Here is a 26,161-nt window from a genome sequence, read left to right as displayed (position 1 = left end):
TCCTCGAAAGGCTTCTCTCAGCTGCGCTCAATCCTCCTCGGAGAGGATTTCCCCTCCGGTCCCATGCCTTCGTTTGGGGCATCGCTCCGGCTGCTCCCTCTCCCGCCGCGCAGGAGCGATGCCTCTCTCTGGCTCTCCCTCCGCGCAGGCTGAGGGAGGGAGGGAGGTGCGCGTGTGACCCGTCTCTGCTGGGAGACCAAACCCAGCGAGGCAGAGTCGCACGGAGGCGCCCAGGCAGCGCTGCCGGCTGCGAGGAGGAGCGCCAGGCAGCAGCAGGCGGCGCGGCCTCTCCTCGCCGCCGCCGCCCCGCCTCTCGCCGCCCGACTCGCCCGCCTCCCTCCAGGCATCTCGCGGCACACCAGCCGATGTCTCACGGCACACTCGTGTGCCGCGGAACACCGGTTGGGAAACACTGATCTAGACAATGTGCCAGTAACCCACAGCTACTCATGCCCTGAGGCCATCATGGCCATTAAGCAATGAACCCTCTCAAGGCAAAGAGTGTGAGCTGCTAGTGGCCAAGGTCTTCCAGGCTGCCTTTTAAGTTTCACTGTTTTCAAGCCACTCTGAATAGGTAAAAACCAGATAAATGTTGCACTTTCTTTTGAGAGCACAGAGCTGCTCACAACTTCAGTGCAAACACTTTTTAAATGAGACGAAGTTGCTCTCCCAAACCCCAGAGCAAATTCCCAACCCCCTAATAGATCCTTTGTTTGTTGCCAGTTGCGTCATTTCTGTATGGTAAATATTTAATATGCCATCTTCTGCCGTGCAGGAATTGATAGCTGCCTACACCAGCTGCCAGAATAATGGAGCTATTCGCAGAGCAGCTTACAGCTTGGTCTTTCAGGGGATGCAGCCTCTTCGCTACAAAGGAATTAGGTCATCCTGCAAAAGCAAGCACCAGGCTGTGAAATCTGCATGCTGGGAAGGGACCCTGAGGGACAGGAAATGAGAATGCCACTGTGGGGTTGGTACTGCTGACCCTCCATGCTTAAGGTTCATCTCAGCTGCCTTTCCACTGAAGTCTTAACGCTCCTGCACAATCAGACAGCATCACCCAGAACCTATCCAAACAACCGAGCTAGCTCTTGTTTCCTTACCCCAAACTGTTTTCTGCACCAAAATCCTCTCTTTCCCTTTGTAGACAGCCTAACAAATTCATATTTTGTATACCTAAGCAGAAGCAAGTGTTGGCCTTGGGTGGCCCACCTTCTGACAGGGCACATTTGTGGAAGAGGCAAGATGAAAAGACTTGCTCTACTGAATCACCTCAGAACTCCTGTTGTTCACTGGGGTCGGTGGCCAATGCAAGCAATATCACACATACAGCACCTCTAGGAATGTACTTCCCAGCCCATGTTCAACGGGATAGTAGCCGATGCCACCCAAGCCCAGTGGACATTTCCACCTGAGTTCACAGAAGCCATCACTCCCAGCTACAGCAAACGTAACTAGACCAGAAAGAGCGCACACATATTAACTAGCTCTCCTTATGCGGAAAGGGATCTTTATAGGCAGTGAGAGACATAGTTCACCTGTGTATCTCCAACATAGATGAAAGCCAGCCCCAGCAGAATCTAAGCCACCTTCATTTTCCAGTAATGACCTCAGCCGGTTTCATTCTCCAAACTGCAGTTGCTCAAAACTACAACCTACAGGAAGGCTCCCTCCTGCAGTCAAACTAGGCTTCTGACTAGCCCACTAATGAAGACCACATTAATGTCTTTCCACTTTCACCTTTGGAGGAATCAGAACTTCAAGCTCAACTCCCTCCCCCATCCTTGTTCTGAAGCCTTACCCTCAAACATCTTACTCTTGTCATTCATCTGTGGCTCTGTCCTTCAGCCACCAAATTAAGAACATTTCAAAGTACTGTAACGGTTCCTTTGTTGGGTACTCGGGGCTTGAAATGTGTGGAAAGGAATGCTGAACTCAAAGCTAAACTATTCGCAAACTGCTGTGAGAAGAGCACTAAAAATACACAGTCCAGCAAAAGTCAGGATAAGAAATTGACTATTATGTAGAGTGCCCCTCACAATCCATCTTGTTTCAGAGGATGTGTGCTTGCACCTCTGTCAGCCAATGTCGTCGTCTTCTTTGGTGATCACTCGTGGCTGAGTAAGATTGTCTTCCATGACTCCCTTAACAGTGAGTCCGTAAGTGACTGTGGAGGCCAATTCTGGATCTACACATCCTTCCACAGTGGGGACACATGTTTCTGGGCGGGAGTTGATCATGGTGAGGGTTTGCCAAGCGTGCCTCCCCCTTTTGTCCTCAGTTTGAGCATCTTCAAAGTCCATGACACCTTTGGTAAAGGTTGTTCTCCAACTGGAACACTAGCAAGTGTTTCCCAGTGTTTCCCAATTGTCAGTGTTTATACTACATTTTTAAAGATTTGCCTTACCTCTTTTGTTGACCACCAGCATTACGCTTTTCATTTTTAAGTTAAGAATAGAGTAATTGCTTTGGAAGATGATAATCAAGTACCCAAACATGACCAGTTCCTACCATCCTCCAATCTCTGAAGACAGTACCCAGTACTGGAAGTAGAACAGGGAGTACTCCAGTAACTAAAGAGATTAATTCCACACTTTAATACCAAGTGAACAATGAAATTCACCTGCATATCTGTGGCTCCCAATTCCCTAGGATACTTAAAGGTGATATATTTGATCCATTAAATGCATCCTGCTTCATTCACCATATTTCTTCAACACCAATTTGTGCAATGGAAAGCAGGAAAGCATGCATATCCTGAGATTAAGGAATAGGGCTTCACAGGCTTAGGAAACAGCCTCAATTTACTGAACATATCCTGAAGGATGTTACAATGAAGTGCTTTTACAAAAATATGCATGTAGAAGGAAGGCTTCTAATGGTGTCAAGATATGACAGCTAAAGTGCAACCTCCACATCAAGAGAGAATGCTCTCACCATGTCACCCTCTTTGTGAGCTTCCACCAAGCATCTAACTGGTTACAAATAAAATACACAATGCACAGCTGGATGGACATCTGATCTGAGCCTGCAGGGTAATTTTTATGGTCCATAATCTCATAGATCAAATTGCTTGGCCTGGCCCAGCACTTGCATGAATAGTCAGTGGGGGAAATTCTTCCCATGAAATTAAGCATAGGTATTTAGTACCTTATGCCAGATCCACACAGATCTTTGGAGCAAGGGTGGAGAACCTCAAGACTAGGAGCCACATGCAGTCCTTCAGACCCCCTCTATCTGGCCCTCAGAACTTGTCAATGGTCACACTTCACACCAAGTGATTTTGTCTGGGTGGAATGTGTCACTGAATTCTGATAGTGCCTCTTGCTTGCCTAGATGGAGAATACAGAGGGATGTGTGTATGTGTGTAGAAGGTAGTTTACTGTATAAAGGGAACTTTTACATTCATTTGCCTCTGGCCCCACCCCCCACTGGCATGTGGCCAGAAGGGAAAGTGGCCCACAGGTTAAAAAAGGCTCTCTCTTAAACACCAGTTTAAGATGATAAAGACTGATAAACTAATCCCGCAGTAGCCAAACTGAAAAAATGGGCATGCTTCTGGCTTCTTCCCGTTATCACCTGCCAATGACAAAAGCACTTGCTTTTTTTGGTCTGTCTGTACTGATGTCAATTCTTTAAATAGCTGTTCAGAACAGAGATATATTTTTATATATAGCAACACTGCGGCAATTTCAGAGAACCCAGTTTCCTGTGTACAAATTTAACTTCTTAGCAAAACTGGTGGATGGCTCAAATTTCAAAAAGGAGTAAAGAGCAGGTGGTTTGGGGTTTTAATGCTTTTATTAGTAAGTCAGTATTTAGATAAAACTAACAAATCCTGTTTAATCCATGCATGGCCTTTGCAGTGGTGAATTAGCATGGGGCTCATACAAGGCACGAGCCAGGAATAATGTGCATAAGAGCAAATAAGAAGCAACGAACAACCAGCTCTCCAGGACATTATTAGAAGCATATATTGGGTGTAACCAACTAAGTTCTAAGGCCCACTGAAATGAATAGACATGACTAAATTTGGTCCACTAAATTAGACCTACTCAGAGTAGAATTTCGTTTGATACAATGCACTGTGTCTGAAGGAAAATGAACATTTCCCACTACCATTCAGCTTTGCTCATGTTACCTGTGGAAAGCAAACTTACGGTACTTACCGTATTTTTCGCCCCATAGGACGCACTTTCCCCCCTCCAAAATGAAGGGGAAATGTGTGTGCGTCTTATGGGGCGAATGCAGGCTTTTGCTGAAGCCTGGAGAGCGAGAGGGGTCGGTGCGCACTGACCCCTCTTGCTCTCCAGGCTTCAGGAAGCTATCCGCAAGCCTCGCGCGCCCGGCGGGAGGTCCCACCGGGCGGCAGCCTGCAGCCCCAAGTACGGGGCTGCGGAGCACGCCCCTTGCTTCGGGCAGATGTCCGCAAGCCTCGCGCGCCCGGCAGGAGGTCCCGCCTGGCTCGCGAGGCTTGCAGGCAGCAGCCTGTTCTGGGGGCTGGGGTCGGGGGAAACCCGGGCTTCCCCCGCGCCTGGGGGGAAAATAATTTTTCCCCCTTTATTCCCCCCCCCCAAATCTAGGTGCGTCCTATGGGGCGGTGCGTCCTATGGGGCGAAAAATACGGTAAGCGTTTTGATTTCTATTGTGATACAACAGGGCAGGAGAGATTCCTTCGTTCAGTTTGCCTTGTCGGTATGTGTGGGCTTTTCCTTCTTCCATATAGTGTTTGTCCCACCCCATGCCGAGATCACACAAGTGCTATGGTCTTTGCAGAATGACTTAAAACAGATACGAGGCCCAAGAACTTGCTGTGCTTTTAATTTACATTTGTATCTGAAATCCTTTCCTTCTCCTAGTACATCTCTTCAAATACTGGCAAACAACTTCCTCTTCTTCTTTTAAAAATATACTTTATAGCACCTTCTAAAGAGAACCATTTTTCCATCACCTTTCCAGGTTTCCCAGGGGTCAGCATGAAATTATGTGCCTCAAGCATCCACAAGCAAGCCACCTTGTCCTCAAGCCTTTCCCCTACCAATTATCCCTCATATGACAAGTGTCAGTTTGTGGATGGGGACTCTACATGCCTGCCCGCTCAGTGGCTTATTATACACTACCTTCAGCAAGGACGCTACATTTTGTGTATATTTTTTATACACAAAAGCAGCACAAGCATCCCCAGCAACAACATTCCAATTGCCAGACTATTCCTAAGAGAGCTGCCTTGCCTTGGTAAAGTCTGAGTGACAGAAGCCACACAACAGCATGTCAACTGTAGGGCACACTGAGCAAATCTCCTTTAAGTTCCCTTCACCTGAGTTACTTGGAATCAACAGCCACTGCTCAAGACCAGTCCATTTTCTGCCCATTTCCAGAAGAGCCAAACTTGCCATAACCCATGTCTTGTCTTCACTAATACACTTTTTAGTCAGAGTGATGGTGATGCAAATGCCTGTTAGGTGTGCCACCACCACCATTACCATGGCCTACTTTCCTAGCAGGCTTTTGGGTGAGGGGAGCAGTGGCGGTCAAAAACATGCCACTGCTGTTTTTTTATGAGTTTTATTTAAATAATTGTTTGAAGTTCTTGTGTTATTAGGTTGAAAACTACCCTGTGACCTTTTGGCAAAGGGTGGTATACAAATTTCTTAATAATATAAAAGTCTTGTTTATTTCTTTCAGCTATTTTTAAACAGCTTAATCACCAAAGTTTCAAAGCAGTGTATCCAGACAATGAAGAAGCAGGTTACTCATGGGTCTTTTAGTTCACATGTGTGCACAATTGGCTCTTTCCTTCTATATGCCATGTGTTTCCTGCAAGAGAACAGTATTTAATATTTCATCAAGTCCTTTTGTTAGCCGGATAGGAAGGGGCATGCAATGCTTTTACACCTGAAACAGGGAGTTTCAGATAAGCTAATGTGACATTTTCTGGATAAAAGCCACATCTGCCTTTGTATGTCTAAGCACTGGTCTCCCGGGTGCATTTATCCATTCTCACTGGTGAACAGATTTCCTAGCATTTAGGGAGTCTCTTCACTGCTTGTGCTTTGCATCTACCCCCATCCCCACATGTCCTTTGCAATCCTGTTCCATCTTCCTGTCACCTTGTTTCTCATCCTCAGCGTTTCATATACAGTTCCTGCCATGCTAGGTAGAAATTCAGTTGTCCCATGGCATGGATCATTCACTGGTTCACAGGCATTGCACTACTCATTGCTTCCTGTGGGCAGATGTGGTAGGTGAGCTGGACAAAACCAGGACACAGAAGCCAAGCTGGGCACTTTGCCCTGCCTGTTATTTAACTTTCCAAGGGCTGCATGGTCTATCTACATCTAACAATTGGCAGGCACCCTGGTAAAAAAGGAGAATGTTTTGCAGGTGTCAGGATTAATCACGTGCTGCAGGGCACGTGCCTTGAATATGTGGGACTTCCAGCTAACTCTCTTTCCCAGTCATCACTGCACTCAGTATTATAAATATACTGCTGTCTAGCTATAGGAACCAAGTGTCAGAAAACAGAAAATGAAGAAACAGCAAACGACCAAGAACCTACTGATACACCTTACAATAACTTTGGTCAGCCTCTTATTTGCAGGTGCAGTGTTTGTACTAATTTCTAGGAAGGCAGACAGTTTCTGCAGTTTTCCGTAGCTGATTTCCTCCACGTGATAGCTGAAGATGGAATCTGAAGCTGTGCAAAGGAAGAAAAGCAAGCCACACAGTTGCATCTCTCTTTTGGCTGAGCCTCTTTCATTTAACAGAAAGCCCATTAGGACTTGGCATATCACCCAGAATTGGAGGGGGCGGGAGGAGAAGAGATCTGTGTGAAAAAGGGCAATATGGATTTCATAACTATTATAGTCTTTTCAGGAGATAACTCCAAATACTCTCTTACCTAAAGGAAGGAAAAGAATAGCAACTACACAAAGCCCTTTCCCTCACCTTCACACCACACCCTAATAACCTTTCACTTTCCACTGAGAAGCAGCAAGGTCACTTTCAATTTTCTGCCTAGCTGCTGTCTTCTCTCTAGTCTCTGTTAGTTTGTCACCTTTAGCTGGAGGCCATCTGTGGACTGAAGCTGGTCTTCCTTTATCTACCTCCCCACAACCATTATTTATTTGCTCTGTAAGCATTTGCCTGCTGCTGACACAGAACACTATATAAAGAGATAAAGCAAAGTGCAATAAGCAATGCAACAAATATATGCACTTCCCTTGTGGAAAATGTCAAATCCCCAGACTGTATAAATGGGAAGTTGGACTTACTGTGAATTTCCTTTCTTTTCATCCTTGCAGGAGGCCAGAAAGCAAGGGTTTTAAAGGTGTTTTCTTTCTTTTGCTAGGAAGCCCTAAAAAGTCTTCCCCTTTTCTTTCTTTCTTTTTTTAGACTAGTCAAGATGGCTCAGAAATGTGTTTAACCTCAAACATATTGCAACAAAAGCATATCATACACCAAAATGCTCAGGAAAACGAGCCATATCACAAACAAAAAGTCTCCCAGATTTGTCCCCTGCTCCCGCAAGAAAGTAAGATCCTTGCTGGGTCAGACTAAATGCTCATCTAGTCCAATATGTGTTCTAACCGTAACTTTGGATACTCTTTGAGGTTAACTACAAAGTGATATGCAGAACTTCACACAGACAGAGCTGCAGTTTCTATTTCCCTGGGCTGCTGTGTTTTACAATGAGAACATTAATTTAATAAGATACAGTACCCATCTCCATCCCTTCCTTGTGTTGGGAGGGCTCTCTCCCTGAGATATCCAAACAGCACAACGGTAAGTACAGTACCGTATTTCAGCACCCAGGCTTCCCTTCCTGAACCTAAGAATAGCCCTGCAGCTGATTTAGGCCAGTGGCCCAGCTAGCGCAGCATCCTGTTTTCACAGTAGTCAAGCTATTTGTTCTCTCAAACCTTTCACTTCCATTTCACACCTTCATCTACAGAGCTGAGACTGACGCAGCTTAAAAGAGCAGACAACTTGATATGCCTTGTAGAAGTTTGATCATGTTATCTAGGAATTTAAAAACCCCTATCCAACCCTGCCATCTCACATCCAGAACACTTCTTCCAGGTCCTCATAAGACTCTTTGTTTGCACTCCATTTAACATTTATGGTGTTATTTTGCAAAGCAAACCCAAATAATCTAACAAAACAAATCAATATCAGAACAGCTTATTGCTCAGAAGAAAATCTGATTCCTGCTAGTATTGCCTCCTTTGGGGGGGGCAGCCTGTTTGAATTTTAAGGGTGCTAACCTCACATACTGGATAATTTCAAGTGAAATGGGGCACACATTGCAATTTAGATGCTTGTATAATTATCCAGGGACACAGGTGGCGCTGTGGGTTAAACCACAGAGCCTAGAACTTGCTGATCAGAAGGTCGGCGGTTCGAATCCCTGCGACAGGATGAGCTCCTGTTGTTCGGTCCCTGCTTCGGCCAACCTAGCAGTTCGAAAGCACGTCAAAGTGCAAGTAGATAAATAGGTACCGCTCCGGCGGGAAGGTAAACGGCGTTTCCGTGCGCTGTTCTGGTTTGCCAGAAGCGGCTTAGTCATGCTGGCCACATGACCCGGAAGCTGTCTGCGGACAAACGCCGGCTCCCTCGGCCAATAAAGCGAGATGAGCGCTGCAACCCCAGAGTCAGTCACGACTGGACCTAATGGTCAGGGGTCCCTTTACCTTTATAATTATTCAGACAGATAATGTTGAGTTCAAGTATCACAGGGTGCCTTACGGTTTTGCTGAAAGGACATGTCTCCATATAAATGAATTACCCTTCTATCCCTTTCTTTTCTCCTTTTGGTTTGGTGTTTATTTATTTATTTACATTCGATTCTTATCTTATCTTGTTCCGATTAGGCTGCTCAGGGCAAACATGTAGTAAAACAGATAATTCTTAGTGCAACAGCAGCTGCAAGATGCAGCTACAAGGAAACTGATTAGCCTCTGGTTCACTTTGCCATGTCATGAGAGCCCAATTGACACAGCAAATAACTGCTCCTTTCTGAACTCCTATTGGTTTGTTATACAGCACAGCCAAATCTCTGTCAAAAAGCTGTTAGCCTAATTATACTGTACAGTGGTACCTCGGGTTACATATGCTTCAGGTTACATACGCTTCAGGTTACAGACTCCGCTAACCCAGAAATAGTGCTTCAGGTTAAGAACTTTGCTTCAGGATGAGAACAGAAATCGTGCTCCAGTGGCGCGGCAGCAGCAGGAGGCCCCATTAGCTAAAGTGGTGCTTCAGGTTAAGAACAATTTCAGGTTAAGAATGGACCTCCGGAATGAATTAAGTACTTAACCCAAGGTACCACTGTATAAGCATTGGATTTTAAATGCCCATACTGGTCTATAGTGATTTCAGGGCTCCATATAAAGTACTGGTTTCACAATTCAGGTCCCAATGGTTTGGGACCAAATTACCTGAAGGACCATCTTCTTCATTATGAACACGCCTATAGTTTTAACTTAGTTTTAAATGCAAAATGTTGGATATTCCAGCCAACTCCTAACCACCATTAGCCCAGGCAGCATAGCCAGAAGACAGGGATGATGAGTGCGGCACGTGGTATGGTCCATCATGGGATCTCTGTGGTTGTTTGCAGAGGAGTGAAAACATCTTTATGGAATTTGCTCCCACAAGACACTTGCTCCCACAAGACTCCCATAGCCACCCACTTGGATGACTTTTAAAAAGAGGATTAGATATGTTCATGGAGAGGAAGCCTATCAACAGCTACTGGCAACAATGGCTATTTTCTATCTCTGCTAAAGGAAACTACCAATATGCTTCTGAATGCTAGTTGCTGTGATTCAGAAGTGAGGAAAGTGTTGTTACACTCAGTTCCTGCTTGTGGGCTTCGCATTGGAACACCTGGTTCGCCTCTGTGAGAACAGGATGCTGGACTAGACCCTTTGGTCTGATCCAGTTGCAGGGCTCTTAGACAGGGGGCTGAGCCCTCTCCCCCCAATGATGATCACATATGCAAAAAAAAATTACTGTCGGAAGTCAAGGCTGATGGATGATCTGGATTTTCTTATGTTTTTACTTTGGTCAATTACAAGGGAGTTCAAGTGCAGGATTGTGATATTGTAACCACTGAACGTGACAACTTTTATTCTGTGGTTAGGCCACCTTCCTTTTTCTTTGCATTCCAACAGCACTCAAAAACTTCCTTTTTAATATATATATATAAACAAGCTTTTGAATCTGTTCCTGCTTAAGGTATTGTTAGAGCTTACTTCCTCCTCTCCCCTTTTTCTTCTGCTATCGGTTTTAGTTTGGATTTTTTGTACGTGTGTTCTTAATGGGTGGATTAGGGTTACTGTTCCATTTCTTTTTCCTACTATGACTATTAAAAAGATCTACATGCCTGATTATTTATTTGCTTTCCAACAGCACTTAAGGGGAGGGGGAAGTAAGTGTGTATGAAGTCATGTTTATATTTATATATATATGGGTTGTTTTTATTTTATTTTATGCTGGTTCTAATGCATATGTTTGTTTGTTTATATGTTCATTACATAAATTCTAGAGGATGCCGAATTTGCACCTCTTTGCCCTGGCTTCTGACACTTAAGGTGTATATTTTAAGGACCTACCCAACTGCTGTAATTTTAACTTCTTTTCAACAGTTTTTAGGAATGCATTTCAATTGCTGTAACCCACACTGGGACCTTTGGGTGTGGAGGAGTGCAGGTAATAACAACAATAAAAAACTGAAGGTCACTTTGTGTTACTTTGGTAAAACAAAAAGCAGCTAATACACGTAACTGATAACTATAATAACAACTAGTACTTCTGGCTGTCGAGGCAGAGCCTAGGCATTGTGGCTAGTAGCCTTTGGCAAGACCTTCCATGAACTTGCCCGAACTTCTTTTTAAAGCTGGCCAGTCACTGCCTCCTGTGGGAGAGAGTTCCAGAGATTAACGCGGCACTGTGGAAATGACTTTTCTCTGCCCCGAATCCTCCCCACATTTCAGCTTCACTGGATGCCCACCAGTTCCAGCGTTAAAAGTTTTAAGCTTCGAGTCACCTCGGCAAGCAGAAATAAAATAAAATAATAAAAAGGGGCGGCGGCCAATACAAACACCAGCAACATAAAGGACTGAGCCTGAGAAGGGTATTCGCCAGGGGAGCTCTTTGGGTCGGCGGCGGCGACCACAGCCCCCCTGGCTCCGCTGCCCCTCTCCGACCACCGACCCGCCCGCCCTGCCCCACGGGAGGGTACCTGCCCCCTCTCGAAGGCGTCCCGCTCGGCGGCCACGGCGGCGTCCACCATCCCGCCGATAACTCCGGGGGGCCTCGGGAAGCGGGCGGGCGACGCGCCTGAAGGAGCCCCCCGAGCGCCCCGCGGCGGCCTGGAAAGAAGCGAAGGAGGCCCCGGCCGCCCTTCTGACAGGAACGCCACTCGCCCCGCCCGTTGGTCCGCGGCGGCTGCCACTCACCGCCCGAGGCGCCGCGATTGGGCGTCCGCGACGAAAGGGGAGGGGCTTTCTTTCCCGCCCGTTTCCTTCTCTCGCAGACGGAAAGGGAGCATCCCCCGGGCGTCTCCGCTGCAGCCCCGCCTAAAGGAGGGAGAATTCAAGAAAACGCCTCTGCGATTGGATGCTGCTCTAGGCTCTTCACGTTTCCTCCACGTGCGCCCTTCCACAAAGTTTGCTGCGTTCCGAACGGCCAGGACTGCGACTCCCATCGGCCACAGCTGCAGTTCCCCCCCACCGCACTCGCTGGGGCTGATGGGAGTTGTAGTCCAAAACATCTGGAAGGCGGCTGGTTGCCTCCATGCAGGGGTGGGGAGCGTGCGGACCTCCAGAGGTTGTTGCTGGGCTCCAACTCCCCTCCGCCCCAGGCATCATGGTCCAGTGGTTAGGGATGGTGATGAGGGAAGCTGTGGAGTCCAGAAACATCTGTGGAGCTAGACAGGTGGCCCGTCTCGGCTGTGTTAATTATTATAATCCCATAATCGTTATTAATCCCATAATCATTATTAATAATACTGTGTTAATTCGCAACCCTCTTTTTAAGATGTGACTGGCTTCCAAAATGACTCAGGGCAGGGAAATGCAAATAAATATTAATGCTATAATATGAAAATATGTTGTATTTCTTTTATGAAATTTAACTGCAAAAAGGGGGTTTACAAAAAATTAGATTGATTAGTAAAATCAATCAACAGTCAGAAAATTAAAACAACAATAAACTAAAAACACATCAGCAGCAGCACCAGATTTAGGGCAGTGTGGGCAATCCCCCCCCCCCCCCAGAACAGAGGCGAGGGGACACAAAGTAATAACAATAGGAATAAAACTATATTTATACTTACTGGGAAGATGCATTTAAAAGCAACTGCACCAAAATAAATGATTGTAGAAATAAGAAATATTTGGGGGGGGGGCAGATTTTGTCCCATATCTCACCCCCCCAAAAAAAGAAAGAAAGCAGAGAGAGCTTAGAAGGCTCCCACAACACACACTAGCATCATCATCATTATTATTATTATTTGTATGTGTGTGTGTGTGTGTGTGCGTGTGCGTGCGCGCACACACACACACACACACACACACACACAATTATAGTACAGCTGGCTGCTTTACAAAAAATAAAATAAAAATAGCTCCCAAGGTTTTTTGCAATCAAGCAGTGTACAGATTTTAGGAAATAATAAATAAATAAAACAAATTTATCATTTATTTATTTAGAGTACTGCATTTGCATCCCACTCTTCAGCCAGAAGGCTCCCAGAATAGGTTACATGCAATCAATTAAAGCAAGGCTGGCTCTGCCCTCCGGCTCACAATCTAAAAAAGCACAAGGACAAGGAAGGAAGCAGGGGGAGGAATGAAACTCAGGCACCCATTCTTAAAACAGCTGTTCTTATACTGAGTAGCTGGCAGGGGCAGGAGATGCCTGATGGAGCTGGGCTTTTGGCAAAGGTGATGGAACCAAGCCTCCTGCTTCCCATCTCTCCCTCTGATGGCATAGCTGCCCCCAGCCGGCAGTTGAGGTCCGATGGAGCTGGCTTGTCCCAGAACAGCTGATGCCTTTCTGTCATTGCTGCAACACCATTCCTGGTGTGCAGGCCCACCAGAGCTTAACCCTCAACATGCCCTGCCTGGCATGAGGTGAAGCTGGAAGTGATGCTGCCTTCCGCTCCCTCCCCCTCCCTAATTGCTGCAAGCTCTATCTGTCTCCAGTTAGCACAGAAGCATCTGATGAGAACCCTCCAAGGGTGGTGCCTTCCCCCCTTCCCTGCCGCCACTTTGCTGCCTTGTCACCTTGTCCTTCTCTAATTCACTTTCTGGAAAGCTGCCCCCCCCCTTCATTCGGGGTCTGTTCCAGATGGGGCTAATGGACTTGATGCAGCCGTAGCTGGCTCTCCACAAAGCAAAGGATGAATAATTGAACTGTTGCAAGCCCCCAGAGGAATGGGGGAGGTGGGCACACTCAGAATGGTAGGCCAAATTGCTACCTGACTCCATAAGTCCTGGCATAGGACAACTCTACCAGTTCTAGATGGAATAAAAAAATTCCTTCCAGTAGCACCTTAAAGACCAACTAAGTTAGTTCTTGGTATGAGCTTTCGTGTGCATGCACACTTCTTCAGATACCATGCACACGAAAGCTCATACCAAGAACTAACTTAGTTGGTCTTTAAGGTGCTACTGGAAGGAATTTTTTTATTTTGACTATGGCAGACCAACACGGCTACCTACCTGTAACTGTTCTAGATGGGACACCTTTGTAGGGCCACCCTAACCTCACAATTCTTCCAACCTCATAGAACTGTAGGGCTGGGAGGGATCACATGAGTCATTTAGTCCAACCCCATGCAACGATGATGAAGTGGCTGTCGACGACGACGATGACAATAATAATAATAATTTATTATTTATACTCCGCCCATCTGGCTGGGTTTCCACGCTGGGCAGCTTCCAACAAAAGATTAAAAATACATTAAAACACCAGTCATTAAAATCTTCCCTAAACAAGGATGACTTCTAAATGTCAGATAGTTGTTTATTTCCTTGACAGCTGATGGGAGGACGTTCCACAGGGTGGGTGCCACTACTGAGAAGGCCCTCTGACTGGTTCCCTGTAACTTGGCTTCTCGCAGTGAGGGAAATGCCAGAAGGCCCTCGGCACTGGACCTCAGTGTCCGGGTTGAACAATGGAGGTGGAGATGCTCCTTCAGGTATACTGGACCGAGGCCATTTAGGGCTTTAAAGGTCAGCACCAACACTTTGAATTGTGCTTGGAAACATACTGGGAGACGATGTAGGTTTTTCAAGACCGGTGTTATGTGGTCTTGGCGGCCGCTCCCAGTCACCAGTCTAGCTGCCACTTTCTGGATTAGTTGTAGTTTCTGGGTCACCTTCAAAGGTAGCCCCATATAGAGCACATTGCAGTAGCCCAAGTGGGAGGTAACTAGAGCATGCACCACTCTTGCAAGACAGTCTGCAGGCAGATAGCGTCTCAGCCTGCGTGCCAGGTGGAGCTGGTAGAAAGCTGCCCTGGACACAGAATTGACCTGCGCCTCCATGGACAGCTGTGAGTCCAAAATGACTCCCAGACTGCACACCTGGTCCTTCAGAGGCACAGTTGCCCCATTCAGGACTGGGGAGTCCACCACACCCGCCCGCCCCCTGTCCTCCAAGAACAGTACTTCTGTCTTGTCAGGATTCAACCTCAATCCGTTAGCCGCCATCCATCCTCCAACCACCTTCCTAACTTGTGCAGAGGTTTGAAACACAGCTCAATCAGAAAACTTTTTATAAAGGACAAATTATATGTTGCTGAAGCCCACAATAAGCTATGATGATTCCCAACCTTCTTCTGGCCTCTTGATTTCATGAACTCATCTCCAGTGCCCCTACGGTATAAAAAACATTATTCAGAATTGCAGTTTGCAGCAGATAATAATACAATAAAATGCAAAAAAAGTTAACAATTAACTGCACATTTATTCAAAATCCAAATAAAACTATGTCGTTTAATTAAGTAAACAAAACTGATGAACTTGAACCTTTTGCAGGAAAAAATGAGATTATAACCGTTGTAAGTAAATAAATTAAATGGAATAGATTTAATTTCACAGGCAAACTCAGGGAAGGGGGGGCAGGAATGAGACACAAGCAGTGCCTGCAGGCTACAGTTTGCCCCTGCAACTCAGAGTTTTCCAGTTCTCTGAAATCACAGAACATGTATTAATTCTGGAAGGTGGTGGAGGAGAGAATGAAATGAAGGGAGGAGGTCTGTGGGCACAACCTTGTTTCTGCTGCCATCTGGTGTCCAGGTTGTGAAGGAGGACCCTGTGTGCCAAACACAGGAAGACTCTGAGATTGCCAACTGAGGATGGAAGCACAAGTCTGTGTCTTACTTAGCTACCTAGTCACACCCAAGGGTGGGCTTGGGAGCAGCCACTCATTACCTCCCCTGGCAGGACGCAAATTTTAAAGACCTCATTTTTAAAATTTCATATGAGTGACACCTCCCCGCCCTTGCCTTGTCAAGTCCAGACCTGGCGCCAGGCTCAATGGACCCCTGGCAAAATGCAATGGGCAGGTCTCCCTGGCATCAACCCACTTGGGCCCCCTTTCCCATCAGGCTGCCCCTTCCCACCTCCCTCTGCCATGATGGCCACCAGCTAAGGTAGCTTCAAAATGGGATTAGACAAAGCCATGGGGGAGAGGGCTATTGATGGCTACTAGCCACTAGTCAGCTGGAGGCAGCAATGCTTCTGAATACCAGCTGTTGGAAACTACAGGAGAGGAGAGCACTCCTGGGCCTGAGACCTACTTATGAGCTTCCCAAAGGGGGCACCGGGTTGGCCCCTGTGAGAACAGGATGATTCAGCAGCTGGCCTTTTCTTTTGTTCTTACGGAACTCCCTGCCACTGGAGGCAGCAATGGCTATGCACTTGGATGGCTTTGAAATAACCTTCGAGTTTATGAAGTGGATGGGAAATGGAAACATCTCTCTTCATTGCGCTCATGTGATAACGATGAAGGCGAGGCCAAACAGCAATCTTTAGTGTGTGTATATAGTTTATCTTTTTCATATGAAATATACCATGTTCTGGTTTTGCTTTTCTACTTCCTTTTGATTTTTGTTGCCATGTTGGAAACTGCTCCCCCCCCAATGACTCCAATTCTCACATGCAACCCTGAGGAATGAGAGGCTGGAGGGGATTTTGGGTGGGTGAGATTGCAGAAGGAAGGGCAGACGGGGCTCTGCTTAACCTTTTGTTCCGAGAAAGATGCTCCAGCTGCCCTATAGATTTAAATCAGCATCATCCCACTTAAAATGCTCATCATTTCCTCCAAAACATCCTGGGAACTATAGTTTGTTAAGAGTGCTGAGAGTTGTCAGGAGATCCCCCCCCATTCCCTTCCTATAACTACAGTTCCCAGAGTTCCCTGGGAAAGGGGATTGATTGCCAAACCACTCTGAGAATTGTAGCTCTGGGAGAGGAGTAGGGGGTCTCCTAAGAACTCTCTACATACTAATTAAATTAAACTTCTCATGAGTCTTTGGGAGAAGTCATGGCTGTTTAAAGTGCTTTAAATGTGTAGTGTGGATGGGGCCTTGTATAACAAGGGAGGGAGCTGTGGGTGTGTTTCTTCCTCCAGGGGGAGCAGCAGCCTCATGAATGAACAGCCTAAGGTTGCTCATCTTCTGTCAGACCCTGGAGTGTGTGGTTGGGATCAGGAAGGGGGTGATGGTTAGACCCACACAGCACCTTCTCAGTGGCGTAGCGTGGGTTGTCAGCACCCGGGGCAAGGCAAGTAATTTGCGCCCCCTAACCCTAACCCCCAGATGTTGCGCCCGGTGCGGCCGGCTCCCCCTGCACCCCCCACGCTACGCCACTGCACCTTCTTTCAAATACTGGGTCCCTGCAAAGCCACCAGCTATCTTTATTTGCCCAGAAGCCAATCTTTGTCAACAGCCTGTGCTTTTAAGTACAGTGGTACCTCAGGTTAATTCGTTCCGGAGCTCTGTTCTTAACCTGAAACTGTTCTTAACCTGAATCACCACTTTAGCTAATGGGGCCTCCTGCTGCTGCCGCGCCGCCGGAGCACAATTTCTGTTCTCATCCTGAAGCAAAGTTCTTAACCTGAAGCACTATTTCTGGGTTAGCGGAGTCTGTAACCTGAAGTATATGTAACCTGAAGCGTATGTAACCCGAGGTACAACTGTACTTAAGAAACGCCCTTATTTTTGCGCTTCATATATTTTCAGGATATAAACTGCCATTTACAACCATACAGCTCCCAATAAAAGAAAGGAGAACATATTAATGATGACTAGCCATTGATAACCTTATCCTTCCTGAACAGGTCCTCTTATCAGCTTTGAAGCAGCAACAAAACTGCTAGCACCTTTTGCAAAGCTAAGCAGGGTCCGGTATGGTTTCAAATTGGATGTGTTTTGAGATTCCTGCATTGTAGGGGGTTGGACTAGATGATGATGATGATGATGATGATGATGATGTATTGAATTTATATACTGCCCTATACCTGCAGGTCTCAGGGCGGCTTACAGAATAAAATCAAAATATAAAACCACAAATTCCATAATCCCTTGGGTTCTCTTCCAACTCTATGATTCTGTGAGTCCCCCTTACAAGTGGCAGGGCATGAAACCCCAATAATCACTTATTATTCCCCAATCTCTAGTTGGGCCTTTCCCTCTGGACATTCAGAATCAGAGATTCTGGCTCCAAAGTAAGACACATCCTCGTCACTGTATTAATCAGCTGTTGGGGGAAACTCTTCTTCAAAACTCATATTTCAAGCTCTGGTCCTGGCCAGCTGCACAGGGTGAGATGGAGAAACACACCCAGCAGGACTTGAACCAAGGACTTGAAGACACCAAGCTGGACCCCTGACCCTGGCGAACTGGAACATGCCGAAAAGATGAACTGAATTCCCAATGGTTCCCAAACTTCTTTGGGCCACTGCCCCCTTGATTCCATGAAGTCATCCCTGGTGCCCCCCACCCTACCCTATGGTGATTGGCATCTGTCTGTCTTGGGAGAGAATGGAGGAGTGTGCTTTTGGGCGTGAGGTCAAGCTGTTGGAAGATTGCAGCATCTGCTGTGGCTGTAGAAGCTGATATGGGAGAGACACTGTGGATTTTTCCTGGGGGTACTCAATGGTACACAGTACCTGCACCTTTCCCCCCAAATGTTAAAAGTGTGGCACTTACTGTAACAACTTCATGGTGAGTACCAACACGGTTTTCTCTATTAATAATAAAAGAAGCACTTGAGTGACATGTTTTGTTGCAGCTGGGGCAGATGAAGGCATCCAGTTTTGCTGCTGCAGATGCACCATAGTGTTTCTTCTCTATAAAAAGCATTATTCAGAACCGAGGTTTGCATGACCCAATAAGGAAGAGAATAATACCATAAAATTCAAGTCGGTAACAATTAATTGCACATTTATTTAAACTGGATGAACTTGATCCACTGATACCAGCCTTAGAAAGTCTGATATTCATTTCCACATCCAGCCTCTGCCACCCCTTGCCTCTTAGCATTGCCCTCCCCAGGAGAAGGTACCATCCACTTTGGGAACCACTGTGCTAAAAAAAAACCTCCCCCTGGTTTACTACTCATTGAAACTGACCTACTGAAAAAAATCTCCCCTTCTTCCCTTAACCTGTTCCTGAAGCCTGGACGCTGTCCCTGTAATGCTGTGTCAGACCACAAATGTTCTCTTGGGGGAAAAAAGCAGAAAGAATGCATACGCCATTACCTAGGAAGGAAGTAGCATCTCTTTCAAGAGACGCAAATCACCCGTTCCTTCTCCAAATGATTCATGTTGCCCTCACCTCTTGCGAAGCTGAGGTGGCTCTGGGGGTAATGGGGGAAAGTTGAGGAGGGCAGCATGGGACTGACTGAGGAAGTGTTGTGGCAACCCAGAGGTGGAGACAAGGGCAGGAGTTAACACCAAGACAGCTCTTTCCTCTGTGGCAAAGGGGATCAGCCAGAGCTGCTTCCATAGGGACATCAAATACAAACATAAGAAGAGCTGTGCCACTGGATCAGGCCAATAGATCAGCATCCTGACCTCACTGTGCCTGACCACGATGCCCATTGTGGGAAACCCACAGACAGGATTCCAGCACAAGAGCCCTCTTCCCGCCTGTGGTTTCCAGCAACTGGTATTCAGAAGCATTGCTGGCTCCAACCATGGAGGCAGAGCAGAGCCATCATGGCCAGTAAACATCAATAGCCCTCTCCTCCATGAATCTGTCCAATTGCCTTTTAAAGTCAACAAGGTTGGTGGCTGTTGCCTCCTCCTGTGGGATAGTTTAACTAGACAAAAGAACTGTTGTGAGTTGGGGGGAGGGCGTTAGTCTGTATCATGCCTGAGTCCCTTCTAATTCCAGGGATCCTTGGTCCAGCAGGGGTTAACATCTAATGGAGGATCCCATTGTTGAACTAGTCTGGCAAGTTTCTTTGTGAGAGAATGGCCATAGTTGCCAACTGAGCACTGCCATTAGTGTACCATACTACTACTACTACTACTACTACTACTACTACTACTACTACTAATTTATTCTTTCTACCCCACCCATCTGGCTGGGTTTCCCTCTGGGCAGCTTCCAACGAAAGATTAAAAATACATTAAAACATCTGAAGAATGTGTGCATGCACACAAAAGCTCATACCAATAACACGAAAGCTCATACCAATAACAAACTTAGTTGGTCTCTAAGGTGCTACTGGAAGGAATTTTTTAAAATTTTATTTTATTAAAACATCAGTCATTAAAAACTTCCCTAAACAGGGCTGCCTTCAGAACAGGGCTGCCTTCAGGGCTGCCAAAAGTAGTGATGGTGCTCTCTGGGCAAATGGCTGCCCTCTCTGCCTCACCTGGCTGGTAGTGAGAGGGGCAAAAGCCAGAGCATGTGAGAGATAAGAGCAGGCAGCAGGCAGAAGCTAGAGAGACAGAGCCATGCTTGCTTTCTGCTGGAATCCAAGGCTATGACTATGGGAGAAGCAAAACCATTTTGGGTGATGATGCTGTGAGCCCCTCCATCTTAGGCTCAGGTCATACCCTCCAACATTTCTCTTATGAAAATAGGGATGTCCTATTCCATAATAATAATAATTTTATTATTTATACCCCAGCCATCTTACTGGGTTGCCCACTCTGGGCTGCTTCCAACATGTATAAAAACATAACAAACATTAAAAACACTTCCCTATACAGGGCTGCCTTCAAATGTCTTCTAAAGGTTGTATAGTTACGTATCTCCTTGGCTTGGGGGGTGGGCGTGTTGCATAGCTCCACACCCTCCAACATTTCTCTGATTAAAATAGGGACACCCTAAGGAAAAGTGGGACATTCTGGGTTCAAATCAGAAACCAGGATGGCTTCTATAAATCTGGGACTGTCCCTGGAAAATAGGGACACTTGAATGGTCTGCCAGGTGTGTAAATATGTGTAAATAAACCATAGATCATAAAGACACCACAGTCTCCAGTGTTGGACTACAATTCTCATCAGCCCCAGCAAGCATGGTCAACACTCAGAGGGGATGACGGGAGTTGTAGTCCAACAGCATCCAGAGTGCATTCTGTTGACTACCCCTCTTCAAAATGCCTAGGTCAGCCTTTCTCAACCTGTGGGTCCCCAGATGTTGTTGAACTACAACTCCCATCACCGCTAGGTAGCAAGGCCAGAGCTCAGGGATGATGGGAGTTGTAGTCCAAGAACATCTGGGGACCCACAGGTTGAGAACCGCTGGCCTAGGTGCTATCCAATCACTTTGTGAGAAAAAAGCCTGCTTCCGTCTTTCAGTGTTTTCATCCAATGAGTAACATCATGGCTGCGGTTGACAGTTTGGGGGAGCAGTGCTGCTTGTTGTAGAGATAAAGGGGGCAAAGTGACACACCTTTCTGGAAGTAGCAGCTACAAAAAGAGTTTTTGCTCCTTCCAGCTCAGATTTAATTTCATGTAAAAACCTGAAATATCTGGTGCCTTTGAAATGGAGTGTGCTGAGGATGGGCTTCCAGCTGGTGGAGCTTCTCTCCTTGAGGCTGCCTGAGCCACAAATGCTAAGGGCCACCCCCACCAGCCCTGCTCTCCACCTCTGCCTTTGCCCAGGATAAATGGGCCAGGAGCCTACACTCTTGTGTGGTTATGAATGAGAGGTACTCTGCACGTGCTCACCATCACTCCCTTTATTCATATTGCTTCACTTTTTGCAGGTCTGATTTCCTGGCATTCAAAGCAGCTTGAGCCCTGGACTCTCTTCTCTTTCTGTGGAGAAGAAGAGGGAGGGGCATTGCTTCTATGGTGGGGAGAGACGATGGATGAGATCCATGACCCATATAGAACTGGGATTAGCACAGACCATTCTGTTCTTCTTTGTGATGAATCTGCAAAAGAAGAGATGATATCTGCTTAGGTCCAACTCTATCATATGCCTAGGAAAAGGTCATTCTCTGCCTTGGGGTTGGCCTAGTTTGGGGCTGGGGTGGTGCTGAAGGCTTATATCGACAGTCACCCTCTAGGACCCAGGAGATCAGGGTTCAAATCACGGCAGGCGGTTCTCCCGCACAGGGCGCCAAGCTGAAGGGTGCAAAATTGAGTAGATCCATACTTGAGAAGATCCATTTGGGGGCGCCAAATTCTGAAGCTCCTCCTGGTCTCTTCTTAAGAGGTGATGTTTCCAGAATGACTTTAGAAAAGTTTCCACTCCACCCCAATCAAGGAAGATAGTGAGGGGTTGATGCCCAAGATACGGAGGCAGGATGTGGACGTATCAAGAGGGGCCATCACCTCTGGCATATTTTGATAGATAAGGGGGTTGATAAGAGCCCTTTCGTGTGACACGTCCATTTCTGTGTAAACAGCCTGGGTGCTTCCACGGTCTCCGAAGTCCCCACAACAGCCTCAAACTAAGGCCAGGACCATTTACACAAGTACCATACTTACTCAACAGCAAAGAGGCTCAGAAAAGCCATCTATAAACTTGTAGCAATAAGCCGAGACCATGTATGGCACTGTCTCCTCTGACTATCCCAGATAGAAAACTGTAGACACTTCACAAACAATCACCAAACTTCAACGGTTTGACCGATTTCCTTGGTTCCGACGGTAATGACTCCTGTGGAAGATGGGAATCTAGAGCTCCACCTGCCTCCATAATCCCTTGAGCATAAGGCCATGTACTCCTTGCCCCTCCATAAGGTGTGAACATAGCCTCACAATAGGAGACAGGAGGCGATCAAAGGCAGCACATAACCCAGACATAAATCCATTGGGATGGTGGCTGAATCCTGATACTTTCAAAGGAGAAGCTCAGGAAAGCCTTGTAGCTAGGGGGATGTGCAAATACTTTTATTGTTCTTTGGAGAAGTGGATAATTAATATTAAAAACCTGGTTTTTGTCCAGGCTGAGTGATGCTCTACATCCGAAACTCTCCTATTTTGTGTTATATCTGTGATGTATCTATGAAGCAGTTGAGAAATGTATTATGGGAAATGGGGAGAGGTCTTAAAAGCTCACGCGACCCCATGCTCGGAGTTCCTATTCTTTATGTGCTTTGACCTTGTTGCAACAAATAAAGATCAGGTCCACTGACTGCTGATTTGCTTCTTTAACTTGGCTGAGGACTCCTTCTTTTGCTGACCGAAGAGACCCGCAGGCAGTGGCACATCAGTGAGCTGGGCAGCAGAGTAAATCCACACCCCAGGATGTTTTCATTATCAACAGGGATCCATGTTCATTTGAGTTAAGCACAGGGCCCAATCCTGGTCCTCAGGGTAGCCCACTTTCTCCATCCCTCCACTGGGAGGACTCTTCATTCCTTCCCACTTTCTGCTTCCTGATTCTTCACCTGTTACCGATCCGCAAGAGGACCTGTCTTCTTATCCCATGACTCTCTGGGCTTACTCGGAAGCCTTTGTGGAGGGGCTATGAAAGGCTTTATGAATGTCTTAATAGATACTGTCTAGTGGACATCCCTGCCCACATCCTCCTTGTTACTGTCAAGCAGCTCCAAAGGATCGTTTAGAGTGGGCTTGTCTGGAACTGAGGCTGAGAGAGAGGCAGAGGCCTGGCTGGCTCTTGGTGGGAATCCAAAGAGATGGTGGAGCAGAGGCGGATTTAGGGGAGTGCAACCAGTTTGGTCACACTGGGTGCAGAGCAGGGGGCGCCACTACTATGATGGAGAATGGAAGGTGAGGGGTGGGGTGGGGTGCTGAATTTTTGGTGTTGCACAAGGGATTGCTGAAATTTGAGACCTCAAGATTCGCCACTGGGTGTGGGGAGAAGGCGGATGCGATCCTGGACCCATTGTTCATTGGGGTCAGCATAGATGTCCCCATCATTCTTGATGAGGAGTTGACAAAAAGGGGAACTGGAGCGGATCTTCCTCCCTTGCCATCCACTTGAATCAAGGCTAAATCCCGGATATTGCTACCCAACCAGCTGAGCCAAGGGAGGCAGCAGGGGCAGCCTTGGGAATTGGGACCATCTTGTTCCCTGAGGGCTGAGGTTGCAAAAATGGCGGTCTGCTCCCTCCCCTTCCGAAGCTGATCTCAGACTGCCTGGATCTGCTTCACCCCCCTGGAGAGAAGAAGGACTCACAAAAGACAGAGGGGAACTCAAACTGCATCTTTATTTTCAGAAGCCAACAGCAGAACTGCAGACTGGCCCATTTGAAGACATAGTCTGATAAGCAACACTTAACAACAACACAAGCAGAAATCAGTGTGCTTAAAGTTGCCTCTCAAGCAGAGAGCAAAGTATTCAGAAATGATGCTAATTAAATGTGTGGATTAACAAGTGGAAAAGGGCAAAGAATTGAATTTAGATACATCTTTAAGAAGAACACACAGAGCCTAAAAATCAGCTGCATGAGATTTCAGAAGGACACTGGAATCTGGGAATTGTTGTTTGGTAGGGTGCTAGGGATTCCCCCCACCCCTGGCCTCTGCTGACCGAACTGCATTTCTGAGGGAGAAGTCTGAGCCTGGGTTGAAGAGAAAAACCCCTTAAACTCACGCCTCAATGGTAAAAGGATTGTGTTACAAATCTTTGTCCTGAGAGCTCTTTGGTGATCCATGAAGTGCTTATCTTGGCAAATTTTGGAGCCAATGTTTTGGTTCTGACAAGTCAACTCAAAATGAAACATTTGCTGTGGGGATTCTCAAGGCAGATACCCAAGGTGAGATTTAAATCATGCTTTGGGAATTTCCTTAAAAGCCCGGGCAAAATGGATTCGTCCCACAGCCACACACTGGAAATCAACATTTTGCAAAGCTGCTTGGAAACAGATGTTTGGTTGCTTGAACAGAACATGCCAACCAGTGTTGTTTGACTTAGCTATGAAAGGGGCACATGGCAACTTCAGGAACTACTTTCTGGGAGACCCTTTCCCACAAGGCAGGCTGGCTGCTCCTAGATTGCTGCCTTGATAACCACAGAGTCCCTTGAATGAAGACTCTCTTCAGCCATGAAGGGGACAGAATATGAGCGGGGAGAAAGTGAGGGAGGGAGGGAGGGAGGGAGGGAGGGAGAGAGAGAGAGAGAGAGAGAGAGAGAGAGAGGGAAGAGGTTCAGCGAAGAGGCAAGGAGGTTGCCATGGCTCCAAGTGCCTTTTCCTAATGTGGGCTATGCGCTGGGGATAGGCACAGTTGTGGGTCTTGAGCTGGGGGAATGCTTGATGCTGTCAATGTATTCCATAAGATCTTTGGCCCACTGGGCATTTGGGTCAGCACAGCCTGTTATTCCATTCTTGAATACAAACCTGTTAGAGAAAGAAACAGACATTCACCATGTGTCACTGAATGTGCCCTTTTGATTCTCCACTAGCCTGAGGACCCCACTTCTCTTGGGTCTGGAGAAAAAGGCAGGCAGCCCGCTTCCCATGTCAAAAGGTACCAGGATCAACCTTGCCATGGACCCTGTGTCCTCAGCAGGGTATAGAGATGGAAAAGAAATGGCTTCTGACCGCAGTCTTAATGTGATCCCATCAAATCCATGCTTCCCAAACGAATAGGCCCACTGGGGTGCTGGCTCTGTGGGGCCGAGCTGTCTTTGCCCTGTTCAATATCTGTTGGCAGAGGAGGAGGCTGAGCATGGGACTGAGCGTGGCACAGCTACAGTGACTGGCTCCTTCTGAGCGCAAGAGAGGAGGAACTGCCAGCCATTGAAACTGCGCCATGCTGGGCTCTGTGTTCAGCCTTCTCCCGACGATGCAATGTCACATGTCAAGCACATGATGTCCCAAGTGTACAACAGGCTCCCTCACTCTTCAGAAGTAACTTGGTGCCTCTGATGCCCACCGAAACACAGCTCGCCTTCAAAACCCACCCTTCTCTGCATTTTGGAGTCCAAAACTGCAACCTGTTGGCGGGGGTGAGGGTGGTGGTGGTGGTGGTGTTTGCTTGCAAAAATGCATAGATTAGGAGCAAAATGCACAATAATGTCTAACAGATTTTTATGCAGTGTATTATTTTTTTTTTTGCAAGCTTCTGCTGAAATGCTGAACTGAATTTAAGACTGGAAAATAGTCACAGCCAATCTCTGCTCCCGGGTGACAATTTCTCCATTTTTCTGGGATCTACTCTCATGATTTTCTCAATCTGTCCCCCAAGTGCTTAAGCCTCACTTCACCTTCTACCCTTTGAAACATGTTATCCAGCTGGCCTCTTGGTTTTTGCCCTGATGCGGAAACTTACACTACAGAAGACAGACGACAGTTGCTGCTGGTGTAGAAATAATCCTTCACGATGCTCCTTGGGAATTTCTTCTTGGAATAACCTTTACAGCAGGGAGATGAGGGATCTAGCCCAACTGTAAGAAGTGGTATAAGTAAGTACTGTTGTTAATTTACTCAATTTATTAGCAATGGTTGTTTTAAATTTTTCGCATCAAACATCCAAACATACACATCCCTGTCTCTGTGTGGAAGCCTTTGCATTTAAAAGCAAGCATGGAGGAACTCTGAATGTGGTCCCCAGGGCTTTTGATCTAGCCCTCAAGATTCCCCCCAGGGCAGCCAAGATCCTCCCTCAACCAAGACCACACTGTACCCCTTCCCCGCTGCTGAAGTGGCTTAAGCTGCCTGGAATGTGCACCTTCATTTCTGGGTAGAGAGAACCTGTGTGTGTGT

The 26,161-nt window shown here is 46.8% G+C and overlaps 1 protein-coding gene and 1 long non-coding RNA gene across 3 annotated transcripts in view; both read right to left on the bottom strand.

The window, feature by feature from the left end:
- The window catches only part of HIP1 (huntingtin interacting protein 1), a 71,652-nt gene extending 60,234 nt beyond the window's left edge, over positions 1 to 11,418 (bottom strand). The window contains exon 1 of one of the 2 annotated variants that reach the window (XM_081172276.1): positions 11,253 to 11,418. Coding sequence is in view for 1 of the 2 variants with exons in the window: in XM_081172273.1 (XP_081028399.1) it covers positions 11,249 to 11,299 (51 nt within the window). In the remaining variant the exon portion in view is untranslated. Of the gene's footprint in view, positions 1 to 11,248 lie in introns of both variants that reach the window. The other variant, XM_081172273.1, reaches the window with a different exon arrangement.
- A 13,276-nt stretch (positions 11,419 to 24,694) lies between these two features.
- LOC308574458 lies at positions 24,695 to 25,845 on the bottom strand. The gene is made up of 2 exons (XR_014002504.1): positions 25,728 to 25,845; positions 24,695 to 24,793 (listed from the first exon to the last, which is right to left on the bottom strand). It is a non-coding gene; the product is annotated as an uncharacterized lncRNA (long non-coding RNA).
- Positions 25,846 to 26,161: the final 316 nt, after the last annotated feature.

The sequence above is a fragment of the Podarcis bocagei genome (genome assembly GCF_964188305.1).
Source record: "Podarcis bocagei genome assembly, chromosome: 15".
Classification (NCBI taxonomy): domain Eukaryota; kingdom Metazoa; phylum Chordata; class Lepidosauria; order Squamata; family Lacertidae; genus Podarcis; species Podarcis bocagei.
The sequence above is the reverse complement of the archived record's forward strand: the minus strand, read 5'-3'. Positions and strand labels throughout refer to the sequence as shown.